This window comes from Artemia franciscana, chromosome 17, assembly GCF_032884065.1.
Source record: "Artemia franciscana chromosome 17, ASM3288406v1, whole genome shotgun sequence".
Lineage (NCBI taxonomy): Eukaryota > Metazoa > Arthropoda > Branchiopoda > Anostraca > Artemiidae > Artemia > Artemia franciscana.
Window position 1 is genome coordinate 26795893 of NC_088879.1, and position 20700 is coordinate 26816592.

At 34.7% G+C, this 20700-nt stretch overlaps 1 protein-coding gene across 2 annotated transcripts in view; it reads left to right on the forward strand.

Moving 5' to 3' along the window:
- The window catches only part of LOC136038078 (signal peptide peptidase-like 2B), a 132452-nt gene that overhangs the window by 85546 nt on the left and 26206 nt on the right, over nt 1-20700 (forward strand). For both annotated transcript variants that reach the window (XM_065721075.1, XM_065721076.1), the window contains exons 10-11: nt 4523-4674; nt 10979-11097. In XM_065721075.1, the coding sequence (XP_065577147.1) occupies nt 4523-4674; nt 10979-11097 (271 nt within the window). The remainder of the gene's footprint in view (nt 1-4522; nt 4675-10978; nt 11098-20700) is intronic.

Here is a 20700-nt window from a genome sequence, read left to right on the forward strand (position 1 = left end):
AAACTAATTTTTAGAATTAGAACAAAATAAGGGGAGATAGAGACGGCACTAAGGTTTAAAGAGAAGCAAGATTAAGGCTCTGATTAAACTTTCTGAGGATATAGAAGGTTCAACCTGGCAGCATGATAGTAAGATATTGTGTTGGAAAGTTCAGAAGTTGAGAGAAGACAATCAGCCCAGGCTCGTCCCATTTCAGGATATTGGCTTATCACTGATAAATGAATTGTTAAGAACACTTAATAAATAATGTCATAAACTGCTATAAAGTTTTAGGAAATGATGTAGAAAATATTGATGAAGATTGGGAAATTTTGGAGTGAAGAAAAATTTATTTTGCAAGGAGTAGTTGAATATAATACTAAAAGGAGCGAAAAATATAGGACTCTCTGGTGAAGCTAGCGTGGTAAGTGAGATTTCGAAGCTGTTAGGAGCAAGGTACTGAAGATTATAAATCTTGATAAAGTGAAAGTACTTATCATTTTTAGAAAACGTTTATTAAACCCTTTTTGTATGAAAAGGGATAAAAAGTGGTGTAATAATTACGGATGGAATAGCTTGATTTAATTAGGAGGAAAATTACTTGTGTGATGAAACTTGCTATACTTTTGACGAATTGAAAATGTTGAAAGATGAGTAAGATTTTCAGTTAGTTTTAGTTGTAAATGAAATGGCAGTGTGGTGCAAGACATTTCTTATGAAACTTATTAGAATAAGAGATATTGTAGACAATTTTTAAGAGAAGTACAATGTGGTTTTAGGAAGGGAAGAGGTTACCTTGAATAAATTTGCCTGGGTTAATAGCTGAGAAGGAAAGTTAAATCTTCATTACTACATTGAGTTGCTACAAAATTGTAATGCTATCCAAGGGAGAGCATAATAAATGTAGTTATTATATTTATTCATTCTACAGCTACAATCTTCTACATTCTACATCTACAATGTTCATTACTATATTGAGTTGCTACAAAATTGCAATGCTATCCAACGGAGAGTATAACTTGATGCAACTGGAAAGCAGTACAAAGTAACGCAATTATTTTATTTATTTTGAAGATTGTACTGCCTTTCCATGACGTGTGAATAACATTTCAATAGGGAAAACCCTTTTATTTGACAGTGAAACACAAAAAAAAAATCCAGATATTTTGGTCGCGTACACATTGGCTGTCTTTAGTAACGGCCGTCAGTAATGCTATAGAAGTATCAATATTTTAAGTAGTCTGCTGTGTTCTGGAAAGGATCGAACTTCAGTGGAAGCTCATATGTAGGACGAACTAATCAGAATTAAAAAATTATGTTACTATAACATCAAGAATCTATTTCATCGATCTTAAAGAAACAAATCTAAACTTGGAAGTTTCACATTAGCTCTTTCTGAATACATTTTTAATTTCCCAGACCATTTTATTGTGTTTGAGAATGTTTTTCTGATTTCTAGGAACCTGGGTATAAAATAAGTTTTAAAGGAAACCATTGAGATTTTAAAAATCTTATTCAAGGACTGGCTTTGAACAGAAGTGCAGTTGAATTTTGCTTAAATTTCTTTATGATAATTTACTTTAGTCAAATAAAGTAAATTTCGTTTCTCTTAAAACCAATCTGATTTGTTTACCTGATAATGAACTTTCAATTTTAAGTCAATTCAATGGCTCAGAAACTAGGAAATCAAAGGTATTTGCATCTATAACTACTTTGAAGAACAATATCTAACTTTTTTTTTGTACAAATGTCAATGTTTTACTTGTATTATTTTAGTTTATCTGCTGAAGATGATTTCTGTGTATATGACCGATATACCTGGAGATTTTTTTCGTGTGTTTCACTGTCAAATAAAAGAATTTTCCCTGTTAAGACAAAAAGACGAAACGTCAGAAACAAGCAACAGAAGGCTGCTTTTTTGCAAAAATTACGAGCAAAGGCCCACCCCAGTGTGAAAATAAATCAATTTAAAATTAAGAGCAGGTCTATCATTCAGAAACTCTCATATCCCGACGAGATAATGTGGTAAAGTGGATCTGCTACTTGAGTGAAAATCTTGCCCTGTTTTTGTTGAAGCAGTAGAAGTTGTACCTTCTTCGAAGAATAAGAGCAGAAGAATTGGGTTCCCAGCAATGGGATGCCCATTGTGTCGTATTGCTCTCATCATCATATAAATAGTTTGTTGGAGATTGGATAACATATTTCAACGTTGCTGTTTGTAATTCTTTTAGTTAAATGAGTTTAACTAAATCAAGGAATAAAAAGAGTTTCGGGTTTTGGATGGATTTTGAAGCTATGCAGGGCGAGGAATAAAATAAACAAGAAGTGCATGGTAATTAAAAAGGCAATGGGCACAATAACTTTAAAGACAAAACTGTTAGCCTATATTCTTAATTTAATTACCAGTTCTAAGCCATTCCCGGACCTTATTCGATTTTCAGTATGTTTTTGAAGTTTATAGCAAAGTAGTTTTACTTATTTTTTTCTTTTTTTAATGAATGACTTTTTTACAGACTTTTTAAAAAGTATTCTGTAGTTTCTCGTGAAAATTTGCACAATTCGGGGAAAAAAAAGTAAGTAAAAGAATGCAGGAAAAAATAACTACCAAGCATTTGCCCACTTTCATTCTTTTATTAACTATGGATATAGCGTAACTAATCAATATATTTCAGTTATTTCAAATTTAATGATTTTGCTTGCAGTTATTTTTTTTCTACCTGCTATGGTGTTTTACTTGTGCATCATTTTGCATACGCCTTTAAAGCTTAGAAATACGATATTATTGATATTGCTAGTCAAAAAATGTATCGCGTGACAGGCTAAAAAAAAATTAAAACACTTAGCGTATATTCTTTTTGTGACGACCGGAGAAGAAACGTTTAGCTCCCTTCCTCCAAACACAAAATTATAAGTTTATAATGGTTTAATGTTTACAATATAAGTAGTAATATACAGTAAGGTAAGTTTTAGAAATTATCAGATTTGACTAGTTTTAATAAAGATATTGATTGAAATGTCGGATGAAGCATCGATAATAAATATCAAGACGTACATGTTGTAATCGGAGATGATATTTGGGAAATATCAAAATAGATGTAATAACCTAAATAACGCTTAAAGTCCTCTGCTTTTTATTAGTTTTAAATCCTTCTTTTTCATTGTTCTTCTGCCACTTGACAGGAAGCCAAGAAAAAAGATCTATAGATAAAATAAACTTATATATAATACTTATATAACATACTCGCGCACGCTCTCTCCCCCTGTTGTTTTTGATCGTACCACTGCAAATGAAGGTAGCAGGTCTTAGCGTTGGGTCTAAGTGTTCGAAGCAGGGTTACCATTCCTCTCAATTCATTTTTTTTTATTATGGTAAGAGTAAAACATATGCACACAGGAAACATAAAAACACAGGATTTTTTGAATAAAGTTCTTCAACCGCAGAAGTCTTTTGATTGTCTATTTGGCCCAAAGACTGTTACCCAAATATTACACCATTGTGTAGGTCGTTGTATATATTTTTTTTTCAAGTGTTTAAAGGACCCTTTACAAGTTGTTTGCGGTGTACTTAAAAAGTTCATTGACTACGATTCAAAGATTTATCAGTTCCATTTATTCTAACTCCAGATTTCATACTCTCCAGTTCCAGCCAATTTCATTTCTCTTACGCCCAGACTCCAACTCTATATCAACTCTCAATTTATTCCAACGTCGTCTGGATCGGAAATACTGACAGCTCCTGAGAAGATATACAAAAATGGAGTAAAACTCCCAGTGCCTCCTTTTAATGTAATTTAATTTCGTATTTAATCGGAAAAAAGCCATCAAAAACCAGAAATAAGAAACTCTTTGATTACAGTTCGATTGAAAAAGAATGAAATGAAATTGAAAAAAAAGAAACTTGAATGAATGAAAAACTTAATGAATGATTAAAATTCAATGAAAAATGAACGAAAGTTTTTGATGAAGTTCTGTATTGAGATACGTTTAAAATTTTAAGTTAAGTCCTTGGTATCCCCCCCCCTTGCGTTTGCCCTCAAGCAGACATTCTGCTGAATAGATGTAGTATTGGCCAAAACAAATAAACTGTAATTTTGCCAGTCTTTTCCGATTGAAAAACGTTCAACGCATCATAGTTTTGTTAAAATGAGCCAATTCATATCTTGATTTTACTTTTCTTTTTATTCTTTTTTTTTTGTCTATGTTTCAGCAGTAAAAGAAAAGGCTGATTTTTTTCAGCCGGGGTAAAGTACTGGTAATTTCCACATGGTGATTGAATGAAGGAAGAGATCTGAGGACATTCTACAATGATAAATTTGAATTCTTGGGAGTTCTCTGCTGAATTTGCTATAAATTCCCTATTTTCTGTTGTTTACTGAACCCCTTCCTTGTCCCCCAACAGGAATTTTTGTACACGTATAAATTACATCAAGAGGTAACTTTGAAATACACTTTTGAGGATTATATGGAACGGAAATTCACCGTGTATTTTACATATATCTTTGATAGGTTTGTCCATAATCTTCTTAATATCAATATTTTCTAGAATGGAGAAAGCATTATGGTTGAGGTTGCATCTGGTGGGCATTCAGACAGCTCTGTAGGTGGCAGTGGTAAAATATCAGAAGACGAACAGCTGCCGATGCTCCTAAGAGTCCCCCATTTGGGGTATCATCCATTTGATGCTTGCTATACAAGGTGAGCAAAATCAAGAAGATGCATGGAAATTTGGTTGGGGGAGAGGGTCTAGGATCCAATATTTTTTTTTGGGGGGGGGGCAGTTCTAACATCTTTTTAATGCACGGTTGATACGAAAAAAATATTATTGACACCCCAATAATTATTCAGATACGCGATTAAAAAGTATAAACTTGCAACTTTTTATTTTTTGACGTCAGAACTGTTCAGGAAATTTGCAGGCGAAAGCCTAAAGAAGTAGAACTGTCAAATGGCCAATTTTTTGTTTATGTATTGTTTAAATTTAAGTTGTTGCAAAAAAATGTATTTTTGCATCATTGAAGGGAGGTAATCACCCTTACTTCCACCTAACTCGATAGCACTCTGAGCTATAAACTTAATGCTTCCTTTGATTTGCAAGTCCAGTGGGGGAGGGGTATGGATGAGATTTCCCATGAAAGGACAATCTAAAACTTTTCTTAGTTTTCATTCAGTTGTTTTATTATTCAGTTCCTGTCGGACCAATACTTAAAAGTTAACGCTTATCTATGTAAGTCTCCTTAGATAGTTTCATTAAAACTATTCTAATCACCTTAAACCAGTGACGATATTGCCACTGGTCAGAAAAACAAAAGCATTATTTGACAAATTATGTAAAACCACTGGGTTAGAGTGAAAATATCCTAATATGCTAAAGTTTTATAGTCTTTCGCGATTTTTGATCGAAAGTAATAGTCATTTTCAACTTTTATATGATTTGGTGATTTACAGATCTATGCTGTAAATGTTTAAGCGTTGAATTCTAACTGAAGCTATTGAATTTCAGACCAAAATCAAAGAACATGTAGGGATTAGAAATCAATGGATCAGTACAAAATACAGTGGAATCAACATTCAAAGAAAATAATTTGAACGAATTAAAATGTATCAACAATGGGTTGATATTTAGAAGGTAGTAACTATGATGAGCAGACACGTAAATATGGGCGGGGAATTACTCTTTGAATTATTTCTTGCTTAGTTTTTTTTTATGTATTCCATATAATTTGTCGTTTTAGTGTTTTGAATGTTTATGATGCCCGAAAAAATACTTGTTTATGAATCCTGAATACCCATAATCCTCCCGCTCCGCTACTGGCAATATCTACGTGTGATAAATGTTTACACGAAATGAGATCTGACTTTGTCTTTTTGTCTTTGACTCATTTTTTGATAGGGTGAATTCCACTTAGCGTAATTCCCCCAGCACTGCTACAGTGGCAAATCTCTGGCAAGTATTTTGATTAAAATATGTTTTGTAAAAGAATGCTTCTCAATGTTTGATATGGCGGAGATAGTTGAGATTGGCTGGTGGTTGGGATTGAGCTAGTTTGGATTGGCAGACTACAATCTGGGGAAACTTTTTTTTTATTTAAGCTTAAACAAAAGTTACCCTTACATCTTAGTCTGTTCAACTACAATTATTCTACTTTGTAGCACTTGCCTTAGACTGACTGTATCCATGACAGAGCCAGTCTATCGTTAGATACTTCGTTCTAACTTTAAGTACTCTATGTTCAGGATTGGTAAGTATTTTCGAAGTTTAGATTAGGCTTTCTTGTTGACTATCAGTGCATTTCAAATTTTTAGCTTTACATAGGGTCAACATATTTAAGCTAATCACACACATATTAAGAAATTCTAATGTGAAAACAAAATTCAGTGGTGAAACAGTCCAATTTCATAAAGATTTTACAAGTATGTGTCAGTTGAAGTCGTGATCAGCTTGTTTACTGCTGGGTATCTTTTTCTTGTTTTCTAATGACAATTTTAAATCATGCAACTTCAGAAAAGTTTGGTAGTCAGGAAAAGCAGCCATGTATAATCTAAACAAAACTGCATACCCTTTTCGTTTTGCGGATAAGTTTTGTTAGTTCAACGATGTTCAACGTTTAATAATTCAATTTGTATATTCTGCTGTATACCAGGTGACTAGGATTTATTATTTTAAATTCTGAAAGTAGGCATGTTTGGTTTTTTGCTGATTATAAAATCCTTACTGTTTTCAACTACAATGATTTATGAAAATTTTCTATACACATACCTAATGGACCTTTTTGGTAAATGTTAATCTAAAATAAAAATAAAATATGGAGATAAATGCAACTTATATTTCTTTTTGCTCTAAAAATCTCTGACCGTTCGATTTCAAACAGTTCGTGGTAACGAACTGTAGTAAGGAGCGACCCGCCTCAATAGTAACCAAAACTAAAAAAAATAGAATTTTGATATCAATAGCTACATCAAAAGAATCGCATTTTAATGCTGATTTTAAATATATAAGTTTAATCAAGTTTGAATTTTGTTAGTTTATAAGTTTATTTCATAGGTTTAATTGAATTTTGATATCAATAGCTACATCAAAAGAATCGCATTTTAATGCTGATTTTAAATATATAAGTTTAATCAAGTTTGAATTTTGTTAGTTTATAAGTTTATTTCATAGGTTTAATTGAATTTTGATATCAATAGCTACATCAGAAGAATCGCATTTTAATGCTGATTTTAAATATATAAGTTTAATCAAGTTTAGTCTTACCCATCAAAAGTTACGAGCCTGAGAAAATTTGCCTTATTTAAGAAAATAGGGGGAAACACCCCCTAAAAGTCGTAGAATCTTAACGAAAATGATACCATCAGATTCAGCGTATCAGAGAACCCTACTGTAAAAGTTTCAAGCTCCTATCTACAAAAATGTGGAATTTCGTATTTTTTGCCAGAAGACAAATCACGGGTGCGTGTTTATTTATTTGTTTTTTTTTTTTTTTGTTTTTTTTTTTCTTTTACCCAAGGGTCATCGTATCGACCAAGTGGTCCTAGAATGTCGCAAGAGGGCTCATTCTAACGGAAATGAAAATTTCTAGTGCCCTTTTTAAGTGACCAAAAAAATTGGAGGGCATCTAGGCCCCCTCCCATCATGGCTATCAATCATGGCTATCAAAATGGCTATCTCAAAATTTTGAGATAGCCATCTTGTCCAGCATAGTCGAAAACCATAATAACTATGTCGTTGGAGATGACTTACTCCCCCACAATCCCTGGGGGAGGGGCTGCAAGTTACAAACCAGTGTTTACATATAGTAATGGTTATTGGGAAGTGTACAGACGTTTTCAGGGGGATTTTATTTTGTTTGGGGGTGGGGCTGAGGGGAGGGGGCTATGTTGGAGGATCTTTCCTTGGAGGAATCTGTCACGGGGGAAGAAAAATTCTATGAAAAGGGCGCAGGATTTTCTTGCATTACTATAAGAAAACAATGAAAAATAAATATGAAAACATTTTTTCAAATGAAAGGAAGGGGTAGCATTGAAACTTAAAACGAAAAGAGATTATTACGCAAATGAGGGGTTCTAAAAATACTTTAGCATAAAGAGCGAGGTATTTAGGAGGAGATAAATACCTCGCTCTTTATGCTAAAGTATTTTTAGTAATTTAAACTATTTATTCTACGGCCTTTCTGATTCAGGGGTCATTCTTAAAGAATTGGGACAAAACTTACGATTTAGTGTAAAGAGTGAGGTATTAACGAGGGTACAAACCCCCTCGTATACATAATAAAAGTATAAGATTATGAAAGTTTGTTACGTAAGTTAATTCTTAAGTTACGTATATTTTATACTAATATAAACATTCGTTAAAAATTAAAAGTTCTAGTTGCACTCTTAAGTAACCGAAAAATTGGAGGGCAACTAGACCTCCTTCTCCACCCTTTATTTCTCAAAATCGTCTGATCGAAACTAAGAGAAAGCCATTTAGCCAAAAAAAGAATTAATATACAAATTTCATTTGAATAATTTATGTGAGGAGAGCCAAAACCAAACATGCATTAATTCAAAAACGTTCAGAAATTAAATAAAAAAAAATTTTTTTTTTTAGCTGAAAGTAAAGAGCGACATTAAAACTTAAAAGGAACAGAAATTACTCCTTATATGAAATGGGTTGTCCCCTCCGCAATCCCTCGCTCTTTACGCTAAAGTTTGACTCTTTGCCACAATTTTACTTTTTAAAACAATTAAAAGCTTTAGCGTAAAGAGCGAGGGATTGCGGAGAAGACAACCCATTTCATTTACGGAGCAATTTCTGTTCGTTTTAAGTTTTAATGTCGTTCCTTACTTTCAGCTAAAAAATTTTTTTTTTTTATTTAATCTCTGAAAAGACAGTTAAAATACTCTGCAGTCATATTAGACCTTCAGCTTAGCTGTAAAAGCTCACTCAAAGGGGAAAGAGGGAAAAGCACAACATCTGTAATCCAGTGTTAATGGATGACGGAAAAGATCTGGGGCTAAGCTCTAAATATGGTTATTTACCTACATAAGACTGCAATCAGACTAGTTCTGCTATTTGGAGTAATGGCATGGGTTAGTTCAACTCAGATTAGAAGCCATGTTATTCTTAATAAGGGCACACATGGTAGAATGCTGAATGATAAAGTCAGTATCCCATGGAAATAATACTAGAGTGTCAAAATGCAGAAATTTTTTCGAAGAAAGAAGCAGTAAAATGTGCTAACAGACAGTAAATTAGCGGCCAATTGAGCTAGATGCAAACTTAACATCTACAATGGTACTTAAATGTAAGATGTTTCAAGTGCCAAGGACAACATCATGTCACTAATCAAGTGTGAGAGGTAGTTCCAAATTACTATAAAGGTGCAAAACTAAAGAATTAGTGCAGAACAAAGAAATAGTGCAGACGATTAGATTAGAATAGTGCAAACGATTAGATTAGAATAGTGCAGACGAACTTAGCGGCCACTGTAGGTAGATACAAACTTAAAATCTACAATGGTACTTAAATGTAAGATGCTTCAAGTGCCAAGGGCACCATCATGTCACTAGTCAAGTGTGAGAGGTAGTTCCAAATTACTATAAAGGTGCAAAAGTAAAGAAATAGTGTAGACAATGGACCTGCTCCACACAAAATATGAGGTAATTTACGGATGGTTAGAATCTGATGGGAAATGGGGAACTGGAGTATTAATACACCTAGAATATATTTAAGAGATGGTTATCATTTGAATAGATTTGGCAGCGACAACACCAATCCAAAAATAAAGTATGGGTATATGTGTTTTAAGTTTTAACCAAGTATAGTTTAAGGCTGTTTAGAGTATAAAGAGCTGAGAAAGAATTGAAGTGGAATGGTTTGGAGCACTCTATAGTCCAACGTTCAAAAGAAACCCAACTACTTTTGCATGGGCTCCAGACCACTCTGAGAGCGAAGATAATAAGAAGGAAGATGGCAGAACCCTTCATTCTCAATTCTCAGAGCTGATGGAAAGCGGCAGTGGAGAGGCTGAGCAATGGAAGGATTGAACAAACGGTCATAAGAATTTAGCAAAAGAAATAGTTCTGAAGTTTAACCCCACAGTGACTAAACATATGCTGTGGCTATGATAAAACTGCTGTTTCTTCCATCAGTGACGATTTGAGTTTTATCTCTTATTACTGTCTCGTACTCTTCGGTGCTAACCATAAATTAATTCGATTTAAAAACTGCTCAAAAATAACGTTTCGAAAAGGTCTGAAGATGTAATTCCTTCCTGACGTGGATGAACTTCTAAAACGACATCATCGTTGAAAATGGTATCGTTCCATTAAAGGAATTTATATATTTTCTTCTTCTTTGTAAATCAGATACGAGTTAAGAAATTAAGGCTTGTAGACAAGTTTGAGTTTAGACTTAAGAATCCAGAAATAGGGATTTGATTATGCCTTCACATCTTCACTTACAGGTGCTTCAAGGAAAAGCAGACAAATGATATAAAAGGATAAATACGGAATAATACGTTTCAGTCTGTACTGAGACCAATTACGTGAGTCGGTGGCCCTTTACCCTACACAAAAAAGATTTAATAATTTTATTTCCCTTTTTTGTCACGGTTTTTGGATAAATTTCTTATTTTTGCCTCTTTTGTGGATTAACGAATATCTTCAATACTTTAAGTAGATGGTATTAGTTTTTTTTTGTAAGGTGTCAGATTGTAGCGATTGAATGAATTAAAAAAACAAATACTGCAACAATTTTTTTTTTTATTTCACTAAATTATCTACAAGTTCTCGTCGGTTTTTCAGAAATGGTGTAGTTGCCTTACGGTTTGTCGACAAAATGAAATTAAGGAAAATCTGGAAATTCAAACTTTTTTTTTCAGTTTAACCCTTTATTTCCTATATTCGAGAATCATCTCAAAGGCTCAGAAAATAATATTAAATGTTATTTCTGAAACCAGCTTACTTTTTTCAGTGTATCTGAGTGTTTTTATACTATTCTTTCTTTTACCATTTTCAGGCATTCCCTCCTTGGCTTCGGAGATATTTTGGTGCCTGGGCTTCTTGTTTCTTTTTGTCACTATATTGACCTGAAGATGAAAACACCCTTTAAAATCTACTGGGTTTCAACTCTAGCTGGTAAGTCTTAATCTTTTTCTCTCTCTCTCTCTCTCTCTCTCTTGCCACTGACTTTGAATATTAAGGACAAATATACATTATTTTTTTTATGTACTAGTGCCTGAAAGTTTCTCTGCTGAAAATTCTACGCGACCCTATGTTACCTGGAATAATGGAGGGGGGGGGAAAGATTTTTAGACAGTTATGATATGGTAGATACATATTGTAATCTTTCAGTAAAAATAATGTTGTCTATTCAGAAAAAGGTACGGGACTATGTTTTGATTTCACGAATATGGACCTGGAAGAAGGACTAAGAATTCCTGGTCTAAAGCAGAAGAGTAATCAAGGATGAAGAAGATATCACACTTACTATATTGCTGGTATTTACCTCCCCTTTGAATCACCCCCCCCCCCCCACCAGAAGTTTGGAATTTTTTTTGCCATTTTTATTGTCTTTGCGATAGGTTGCTTTGGATAATTTACATCTCAAACTATCTACCAGGTAAAGTACGTTTTCCCTATAATCGCACATTGCTTTTAAAATTACTACTAATCTATTGAATTATTAATTAACAAAATACGTTGGTTTTCAGAAAAGGTCAATGTGGAGTGATTTTATGACATTTAAAAAAACATGAATAGAACAGTACATTTACTTAATACTAAGATTTTTTGTTTATTTAACAGAATTTCCAGATACCTTGTTATTTTAAAAATTAACTGAGGCGATGTACTATTTAAGACACCTGGAAGTATCAACGTAGTTTTACTAATATCCCTTCCCTTATCGTAGAGAGACCCCGGGACCGGCTGAAGTAATGCACTAAATTAATCGTTTTGACTCTGTAAAGCGGGCAAGAATATCTGTCTTCATTGGAACATCTTTCTTTAGAATATCTTTTGAATCTTGCGCTAATTGGCAGGCAGTTAGCCTTGAGCGGCATCCACAACGTCCAATGTCTAGCTAGTAAGTTCAGCTTAAGGTAGAACTCCTGCCCATAAACCACCTTAACATCCTTATAAAACTTGAATGTTTCTGATCTGTTTTTTTTTTTTTTTTTTATTCCCTCACTCCATTTTTGAATCATTTGATTCTCTATTGCTATCCTAATCTCATTGTACCAATTGGTATCTATATCCATTAGTCCTTTACCTTCACTCCAAACAAAAGAAAACCCTGTTTTGTCTAAGATGTCTTTTATTTTTAGTGGCCAGGATCTTTTTTCTCCTGCGAGAGTAAATCTTCATAAGCTGCCTTAAGCAACCTGTCACTTGGTAACTAGACGACTCTCAACCAAAATTTGATCATTGAGACTAGTCTGTAATTTTTTAGTAGCCTTATACCTAGAACAACATTTAAAAACCGGAAATGAGCTGTTCTATGCAGCCCAAACAATCTCTTAAAGTACCCTATTTTAACACTTTCTAGTTGAGCCGCTTTCTCATGCCCCCAAAACTCTGCTCCGTAATATGGAATGGGCATTATTTCTTAGATATTAACTCTTGCCGTTGATTGTAACTTGATTCGTTTTGTCATCAATTTGTACATGGTGATTTTCAGCAAGATAGGTTAGTATTTTACTTTGTTCACGGTGCGAATGAGGTATTAGTACTACAACATTTGATAAAACTTCTTCTTGTTCTGGTTGTGGTAGTGGTGGTGAATTTGGAGGGTGAGGTTTATCAATGACATTTACTTTGAATTTTATGCTTTGAGTTCATGCTTGTCGACACGTCGAAGAGAATTTTGAAGCAAAATTAATTTTGTATCATTGGTAATTGTCTGATTGTTAATAAATTTATCATGATTATCTTCAAAGTGCTCTTTTGGTGAAAAAGTGAGTTATATTGGCGTCGATTTGTCTAGCCATCTAGAAAATAGTGTTTACAAGTCCCGCGATTATTGATAGTAACATCTTTTCCTTTCTTTTTGAAAGCTAGGGCAAGTACAAGTGAACGATGTTGCTCTGTCCATTGCTTAAGTACTTGTGGCAACATCGCCTGAAGTAAAATTTAAAGAAATCTTAGATAGGAGATTAATGAATTCATTGTCACTGCCATTTTTGAGTATAGCCTTCCTAAATCGCGGTTTTTATTTGCCTAGGACGGAAAGTAAACGTCTGTTTCGATTTAGTTTTTTTTTTAAAGTCATGTGGAGGACTCTGAAGAAACTAAATGAAAACAGACATTTTGGACAATAATAGCATTCACCTCGTCGATTCTCCCTCCCCTCACTTAGAACCCGACTAATATTAGTAATAGGAAGAATTGTCCAACTGAATCAGATTGTTGGTCAGGCTCATAAAGAAGCCATAACCGGTGTTTCAGCGATTCAATGGACAGATCCTTACTGAATATATTACACCCCTTTTATCTTTAAATTTCCCCTCTTCATATTCTGCATCATGCTGTAACACTGAAACTCCAATCTTTAAATGCTCCTGTGCCCTCTCAAAAATGTCTGTTTCCTGAAGTGTTACAGGATATGGCCCTTTAAACAATTAAAATCTACTTTAGGACGCTCTGCTCCCTGCCCACCACTATTTACTGCTAAATTATCCAAATATGTCTTACTAGCATCCCTTTGCTGGGGGCATGCCCTCCCACGAGGACAGAATACTTGAAGGACTCTAAGTGTGTATAGAAAGAAAAGTGTTTTAAACCTTTAGAACCCCTAATATCTGCATTATATTTTCGAAAATTCTTCTTCCCCCTCTCGCCTCTTAAAACAAAGTCTTTTTTAAACTTTGTAACATTAACATCTAAATTTTCTATAATCAAAACTACTGACCTGCTCCCATTTTCACTATGATTTTTGCACCCTTTTAAAAATACTACCCACCCAGTCGGAAAAACACCCTCAAAATTCTGCAAGTCCGGATGAAGCGTCTGTGTTTCCTTTTGTAGGTAATGCGAGTACTCCCCATCCGCCTTTTAATATAAAAAAGTAGTTTTTGTGCAATCGATGCTTTCACACTGTCCCTACCTCCCCCTTTTGAATCTGTTTTCCTTACATAGGAGTAGACTATGTCTACTGGATCCGTCTGAAAACTACCAACTGCGAGAGTATTAAATGGGTTCCCAAACTTAGCCCCAAAAATTTGAATATTGCGCAAAGTAGTATCAGATAAATAAAAATCAGGCAATATTAGAGGGGATTTGGCACCTCTTTGTTCTGCTTCGCCCTCCTTGCGATCACTGTGAGGGATGGGCACTTGATCTTCTAGCACCCTGTCGACCTCGTTAGATTGCGCTTGGTTTATCGTATTGTCTAAAAATCCAGCATCGATTTTAAGATCCCTCTCAAGCGTCTACATCAAATCTGGGGAAGTTATGCTAATAGGGCTAACCCCCGTACAAAAAGCACTAAAATACGCCTCGCTTTCACTTTTCATTTGGGCTGTACATTCATTGTCTCGGAATTCTGATGATGGTGTAGGTATGTGAACATAAAAAAAAATAAGAGCTAATTAGCTCATTGAAACAGTTGTGATTGCATCCTAAAAAATATCATATTAGGCTGAAAAAGGATATTAGTCTGACGATTTTTTGAGGGGCTAAAGTGTCCGTTCGGATGTGGTAAGGCCTCACTATTAACTAAAAGTGTAATGACCAGAAGTTATTCCATATATGTTCCTCCAAAGTGATCCTTAGGATATGTTAAGACCACTCTACCAGCTCATAATTTAAGAGTCAGAATTTACCCGTAAATGAGGATAAGTTGCCCCAACGACCCTTACGTCCTATTATTAAAGTTGAACCATTGATTAAACTTGATTTTTAGAGGTGATGTATCCCTTCCCAACTGTCGGCTGTCGGTTCATAAACATCCTCGGCAATGAGGGGTTCGCAACTTCTGCTAGTTAGTGTACCTGTTATTTGTTTCCGGTGTATTTGATGGTAAGACCAATTTCGTTCCATTGGTAAGAAGTTGGTTCAAGTGGTAAGTGGTAAGACATGTTAGGGACTTGTAAGTAATAATCGGCTGTTGGGAAAATCGGCTGTCGGACCCTTGGGAAAATGTCACTTTTTTGTTTCTAAAAATTCTCTATTTATCACTCAAAGAAGATATTGGCTGTGACACCGGGTAACTGCCACATATATTTAATACTTTCAGATTTTAGTGCATCTTCAATTTGATACTGGTGCCTGTCTGCTTGCCTGCTAGAACGGAGCTTTCCACTTGAAAACCAAAACATGGTTTGATGAAAGGAAAGCTCGACTGCATAACTTCAGATAGTTCTCTCTGATATAGGCTATAAACCTCTACCTCACCCCACACACTATAGACTTGGGCTCAAGGACAAGCAAAGGCCATCCCTTTTGGCCCCAGGCAAGAGTTCTACGAAGCTTTCCAAAATGCAAAGTCATATTCTATAATCCGGCCTAAGGTCCACACTTTCCGTAAAAACCGCAGAGGTTATACCCTTACCACTTTTTAGGAATAAGCTGAAATCACGGTGCTAGAAAAAAAAAAAAAAAAAAAAACACGACAAAACCAAAGTTTTGCTCTCGCAACACAACAAGTCCCCTACATGTCTTACCACTGGAACCAAATTGGTCTTACCATCACATACACTTGAAAAAAAAATAATAGGTACAGCAACTAGCTAAGAAAGGAGCTAAAATAGTCATCACTTAGAAAGGAGCAAAGGACGGAATTCTAATTTGTTTAGCAATGAGAGAACCTTCAAAGTTTAAGAGGCACAGCTGATACCATTTCTCTACTGCAATCCCAAGTGCGAAAAACCGAGCGATAAACTCAGCTGAAATCACGAACAGAAATGGGTAGAAACAATAGATGGGAGCACTTTCGAACCCGTGGGAAAATGCCACGTTTTTGTTTCTGTAAATTTTTCTATTTATCACTCAACGAAGACATATTGGCCGTGGAGCCGGGTAACTGCCGCATATATTTAATACTTATAGTTTTTAGTCCATCTTCAATTCTAAACTGGTGCCGGCCTGCTTGCCTGCTAGAACGGAGCTTTTAACTCGAAAGCAGAAACATGGTGTTATGAAACGAAAGCTTGATTGCATAACTTCAGATAGCTCTTTATGACATAGGCTATAAAACTTCACTTCACTTCACACACTATAGGCTCTGGCTCAAGGATAAGCAAAGACCATCCTTTTTAGTCCCAGGCAAGAGTTCTACGAAGCCTTCCAAAATGCAAAGTCATATTCATCAATCCTGCCTAAAGTCCACACTTTCCGTAAAGACTGCAGAGGTTAGACCCTTACCACTTTCTAGGAATAAGCTGAAATCGAGGTGCTAGGAGCAAAAAAAAATTAAAGAAAACAAAAAAAAACACGACAAAACCAAAGTGTTGCTCTCCCTACACAATTCCTTCTAAACTAGAACTGAAATGCAACCGTGGAAGAATTTTGGAAAAATATGACGCTTCCTTGGCAAAAAAATTGTTTCATACCCTTGTCCCTCCTTTGGAGAAATATTTTAGGACTGGAAAATGTTCTAAGGTCACCCTCCCTGGTCAGTCCTGCTTTGCAACTATGCCCTATTTAAGAACTCCTGATCATTCAAAATGTCATTAACAAAGTTCGAATGTCTCTGATACTAACATCCCTGACTCATTGTCAACATTTATGTGACAGATTACTTCAAGTTCATTTATTAGCACAGGTGGTGAAGAAAATATCACCCTGATTGAAAAACCAAAAATAACAGCAAATACTTCTGCGCTATAGCCAAGAAACCAAAAGACTCGTTTATTTTCCAAGATGTTGTCAGCATTAGATAAATGCAAGGACATTCTAAAAGCAGAGACAAGAACTAATTTAGATGTTCCATAGAGCTGAATAAACACCTTTACATGTACTGATTATTATTGAAGTTCTTCCTGTTATTATCGTGTATACGATACCTAAATAATTATATTCATCTTACTGACACTAATGTCTTGAACTATTTAGTTCAGCTAGTCCAGATTAATCTTCAACCTAAACAAAAAGAAGGAAATTTTCTATTAGTGGTATGAGCTATTGCCCCCTAACACTTTCAAATATAACAAAAACTACGAAATACATTAAAGAATTAAGCTCTCTAAGATCTGAGCAAACCAGCTTCATACCCTCAAAGACAAGTGACGGTTAATTGAATGCATAGAACTGATACGATTTGGGCTATATATTTGCACATTAGGGGGGGGGGGGGGTAAAGTATCTGGACAGCATGAAGTAAGAAAACAAATCTTACTTTGAAATATGCAGAATAATTGTAGCTAACACATTTTGCATGCAGACCGGCTATACTTTACCCAACACCCCCACCCCTAATGCGGAAATATATAGCCCAAATTATATTTTCGTCATATTTAGGTATACTTCAGTAGGGTTAACGATTAGGCATACCGGCTTTTCAACAGATCTTACGTAGCGCAATTCTTGAGTTTGTTTCGTTTGGTTAACACTTATCGAAATAAGTATGCCTCAGGCAATAAAGTAAAAAAAAATGTTATTTGAAAAATAAAATCTGTTAACACAGTTTTCTTAAGATGTCAACATTAGCTAAAATTGGTTTTATTTAAATGCCGAGGACATCAAATTAATTTTTTTTTTCTCTCCTGAACCCATTTTTGATCTATTCATACCTGTTAATCGCAATTTTATTAGATCTTTCTTTAATTCTTTCAAATTTATGAAGTCTTTATGGAAGCATTACATTTTCTTCGGTGTTACCACATTTAATCGTGGAAACAAATAAGTAAAAGTAAATATTTAAATTTTACAAAGCTTTGTGTCAGAAAAAAAAAAAAAATCAAAAACTAACAATTTATTTTTTTTCTCAAAGATAACTGCACCTTCATAGGAAAGCTAAATCTTTTTAGGAAAAAGGAAAGCTGTTTGATATATAACTTTAGCCTATTTTGGCTGATTTTTCAGGCATGTATCTTTGTTTTAAATTCGTCGCCCACTACTACCAAAAACGACATAACTGCATAAGAAAGGAGGTAACTTTATTTATTAAATTAAAAAAAAATCTGCTCTCAAATGAAAGTGAAGAGTGACAGCAAAATATAAAAGGAACATAAATTATTCTGTAAATAAGGGAGGCTACCCCTCCTCAATCCTTCGGTCTTTACGCTTACACCGAAAGCCTGCACAACTGCAATTGTGCTTGAGCAGTTCCTCTTAAAGCGCCAGGGATGAAAAGTTAAACTTTAACCAGAAGAGAGGGGGGTTGAGGAGAGGGTAGCCATCATTCTGTACGGATTAACTTCTGTTCCCTGTAAGTTCTAATGTCGTTCTTTACTTTCATTTGACAAAAAAGCTGTTTTGTTCGATTTTATTTCTGTTCGTTTTTAATGCTATACCCATGGTTACCTTGATTGTGAGGAAAGCTATCGACCCCTGAGCCTGTACTCTTTAAATCAAAGTTTAGCTTTGGTAAATGTTTATTTTCGTTCCAAGTGCTCTTTGAGTGCGTATTACTGCATATAGGAAGATTCTGACGATCACATATTGTTTCCTTGTCGATTATTAGAGAAGTGTATCCATTTCTGGTTGACTCTCCTCCTCCTTGGGAAAAACTAAAAATGCATAAAGTGGGCTTGCTTACAGATAACCTTACCTATAGAGCGAAGTATGTTAGTCCATGAGCTCCGCTGGCAGTGGAGCTTCGTCCGTATTCTATATTTATTCAACAGAGTGATGAAACTAAAAAAAAAAAAAAAAAACGAGTTAATATTTCACCAGAGTTACCTCACATACAAAAGCTTGGAACTGTGGACTTAAACTCGTTTTGTGACTTAGATTACTTTTGTTACTTAAGAATGCCATCATGTACTTACGATTTATCAAAAACCTTGAAAATTACTACAGCATTTGTGTAATTATAAGGTGACAATTTATGAATAAGCACAAATCTAAAACGCTGTATGCACATTATACTTTAGAACCATTTTTAAAAATGGTTGACTCAAAACTTCCTGTTTAGGGTTTTCATATGAAAAATCGATTGGTTCTATTAAAATCTACATTTGCAGTATTTTTACCGTCTTTGGACAAAAATTGATGTGTAGTGGCACGAAATGGTAGAATTCGTCGGTTTGCTGTGGTTTGTCAGGATGGAGGAGGGGGCCAAATGTATTTTTAAGTTTTTAAAATGGAAAGTCGGTTGTCTTTTTTATGGTCTACTCTCAGGCACTTTGATCCTCTTTGGATCAAAATTGATGTTTGGTGGCACAAAATGGCTGAAAACGCCACTTTAGTAGAGCACGTTGTCATTTAAAAATGACACTATATATTGCTATTTTTTTCAAAGGAACCTCTGCTAACATTCTACAATCACTCTTTCGGTAGCATCACGCTTGGTTATATACATCAGGGCTTCCCAATAAAAAAAAAAGTTGTTTTTGTTTTTGTTTAGACTAGTGGCTGCAGTATTTCTTTAAATCCTACACTTCTTGCACCAAAGTTTGAATTTTTGTCATAATTATTTAAGGAAGATTGCTCAAACACAAGGGCTGTTGAAATTAAATGAAAGATATTTTTGAAGAGTTTCAAGATTTTAGCATAAAGAGCGAGGGTGGAGGAAGAGGCAGCCCCCCTCATATCCCGAATAATTTCTGTTTTAAGGTTTTATGTTGTAATGTTGCTCATTTCTTTCAGTTGAAAAAACTTAATTGTGTTAATGTTAAAGTTCTTTTTAAGATTTCGCCTATTATTAAAAGAAGTCGCCCCTTGCTTACGGTTCGTTACGTCGAACTGTTTGAACACAGAATTCCTGTTTTTCTAATTTTTAAGAGATGGTTGTGTGAATTTTCATTTGACCCATTCAAACAATCACATTTCATTTTCACTATCTCTAGCACTTCTGGTATTGTAGAATTCACTTAATGCATACTCTTACTGAAGTAATAAATCTTAACATAAAATAGGGACCTTATTCAGGGAGGGAGCTAAAATTCTACTTTAAATTGGTATGTTGCTTATTTAATTCTAAGAATTTTTTGGTGGTCACGTTTGGAGTGGAGGAGGGGGGATGGTAAATTGACATGGACATGACTTCTCTTCTGCATTATCAGTCTAATTTCTTTCTGTATGAATTGAACTTAGTGTAATGTTGCTCAGACCTATATCGACGCTTGATTTATGGGCGAGAGGGGGGGGGAGCTGAACATAAGCATTGAAAACAATGTGTATATCTGTGATTAATGTACCAAATGTTTCTATTACCGACTTTCTATACGGGCAAACTGAATTGTTTTCAAAAAGCCGTCATTTTAGAAGAAAAGACGAAAATTGTTCGATTTTGCCTCGTCCTATTTTACCCGATTTCTCAAATGGTGTAGATAATTTTTCCGTGGTTCGAATGGTACCAAAATCGAATTTGTTGCAACTTGTTGGAGTTTAAATCTTAGATTGACTGTAACTTCGAAAACTGAGCTTGTTTAAAGTTTTTAGGGCTGTAAGTGGATGCTAAATACTATTGATATCATAGACGGTGAAATACAATTCAGAGTCTTATTAATCGTCTTCCATTTTATGTAGGCTACTTGTTAAATTTTCTGGTTCTGAGAAAAATGTTCTGCTACCTTTTCCTGTGGGTAATGTGATGGATTTTATATAAATAACGTAAATAACGACGAAGACCACACT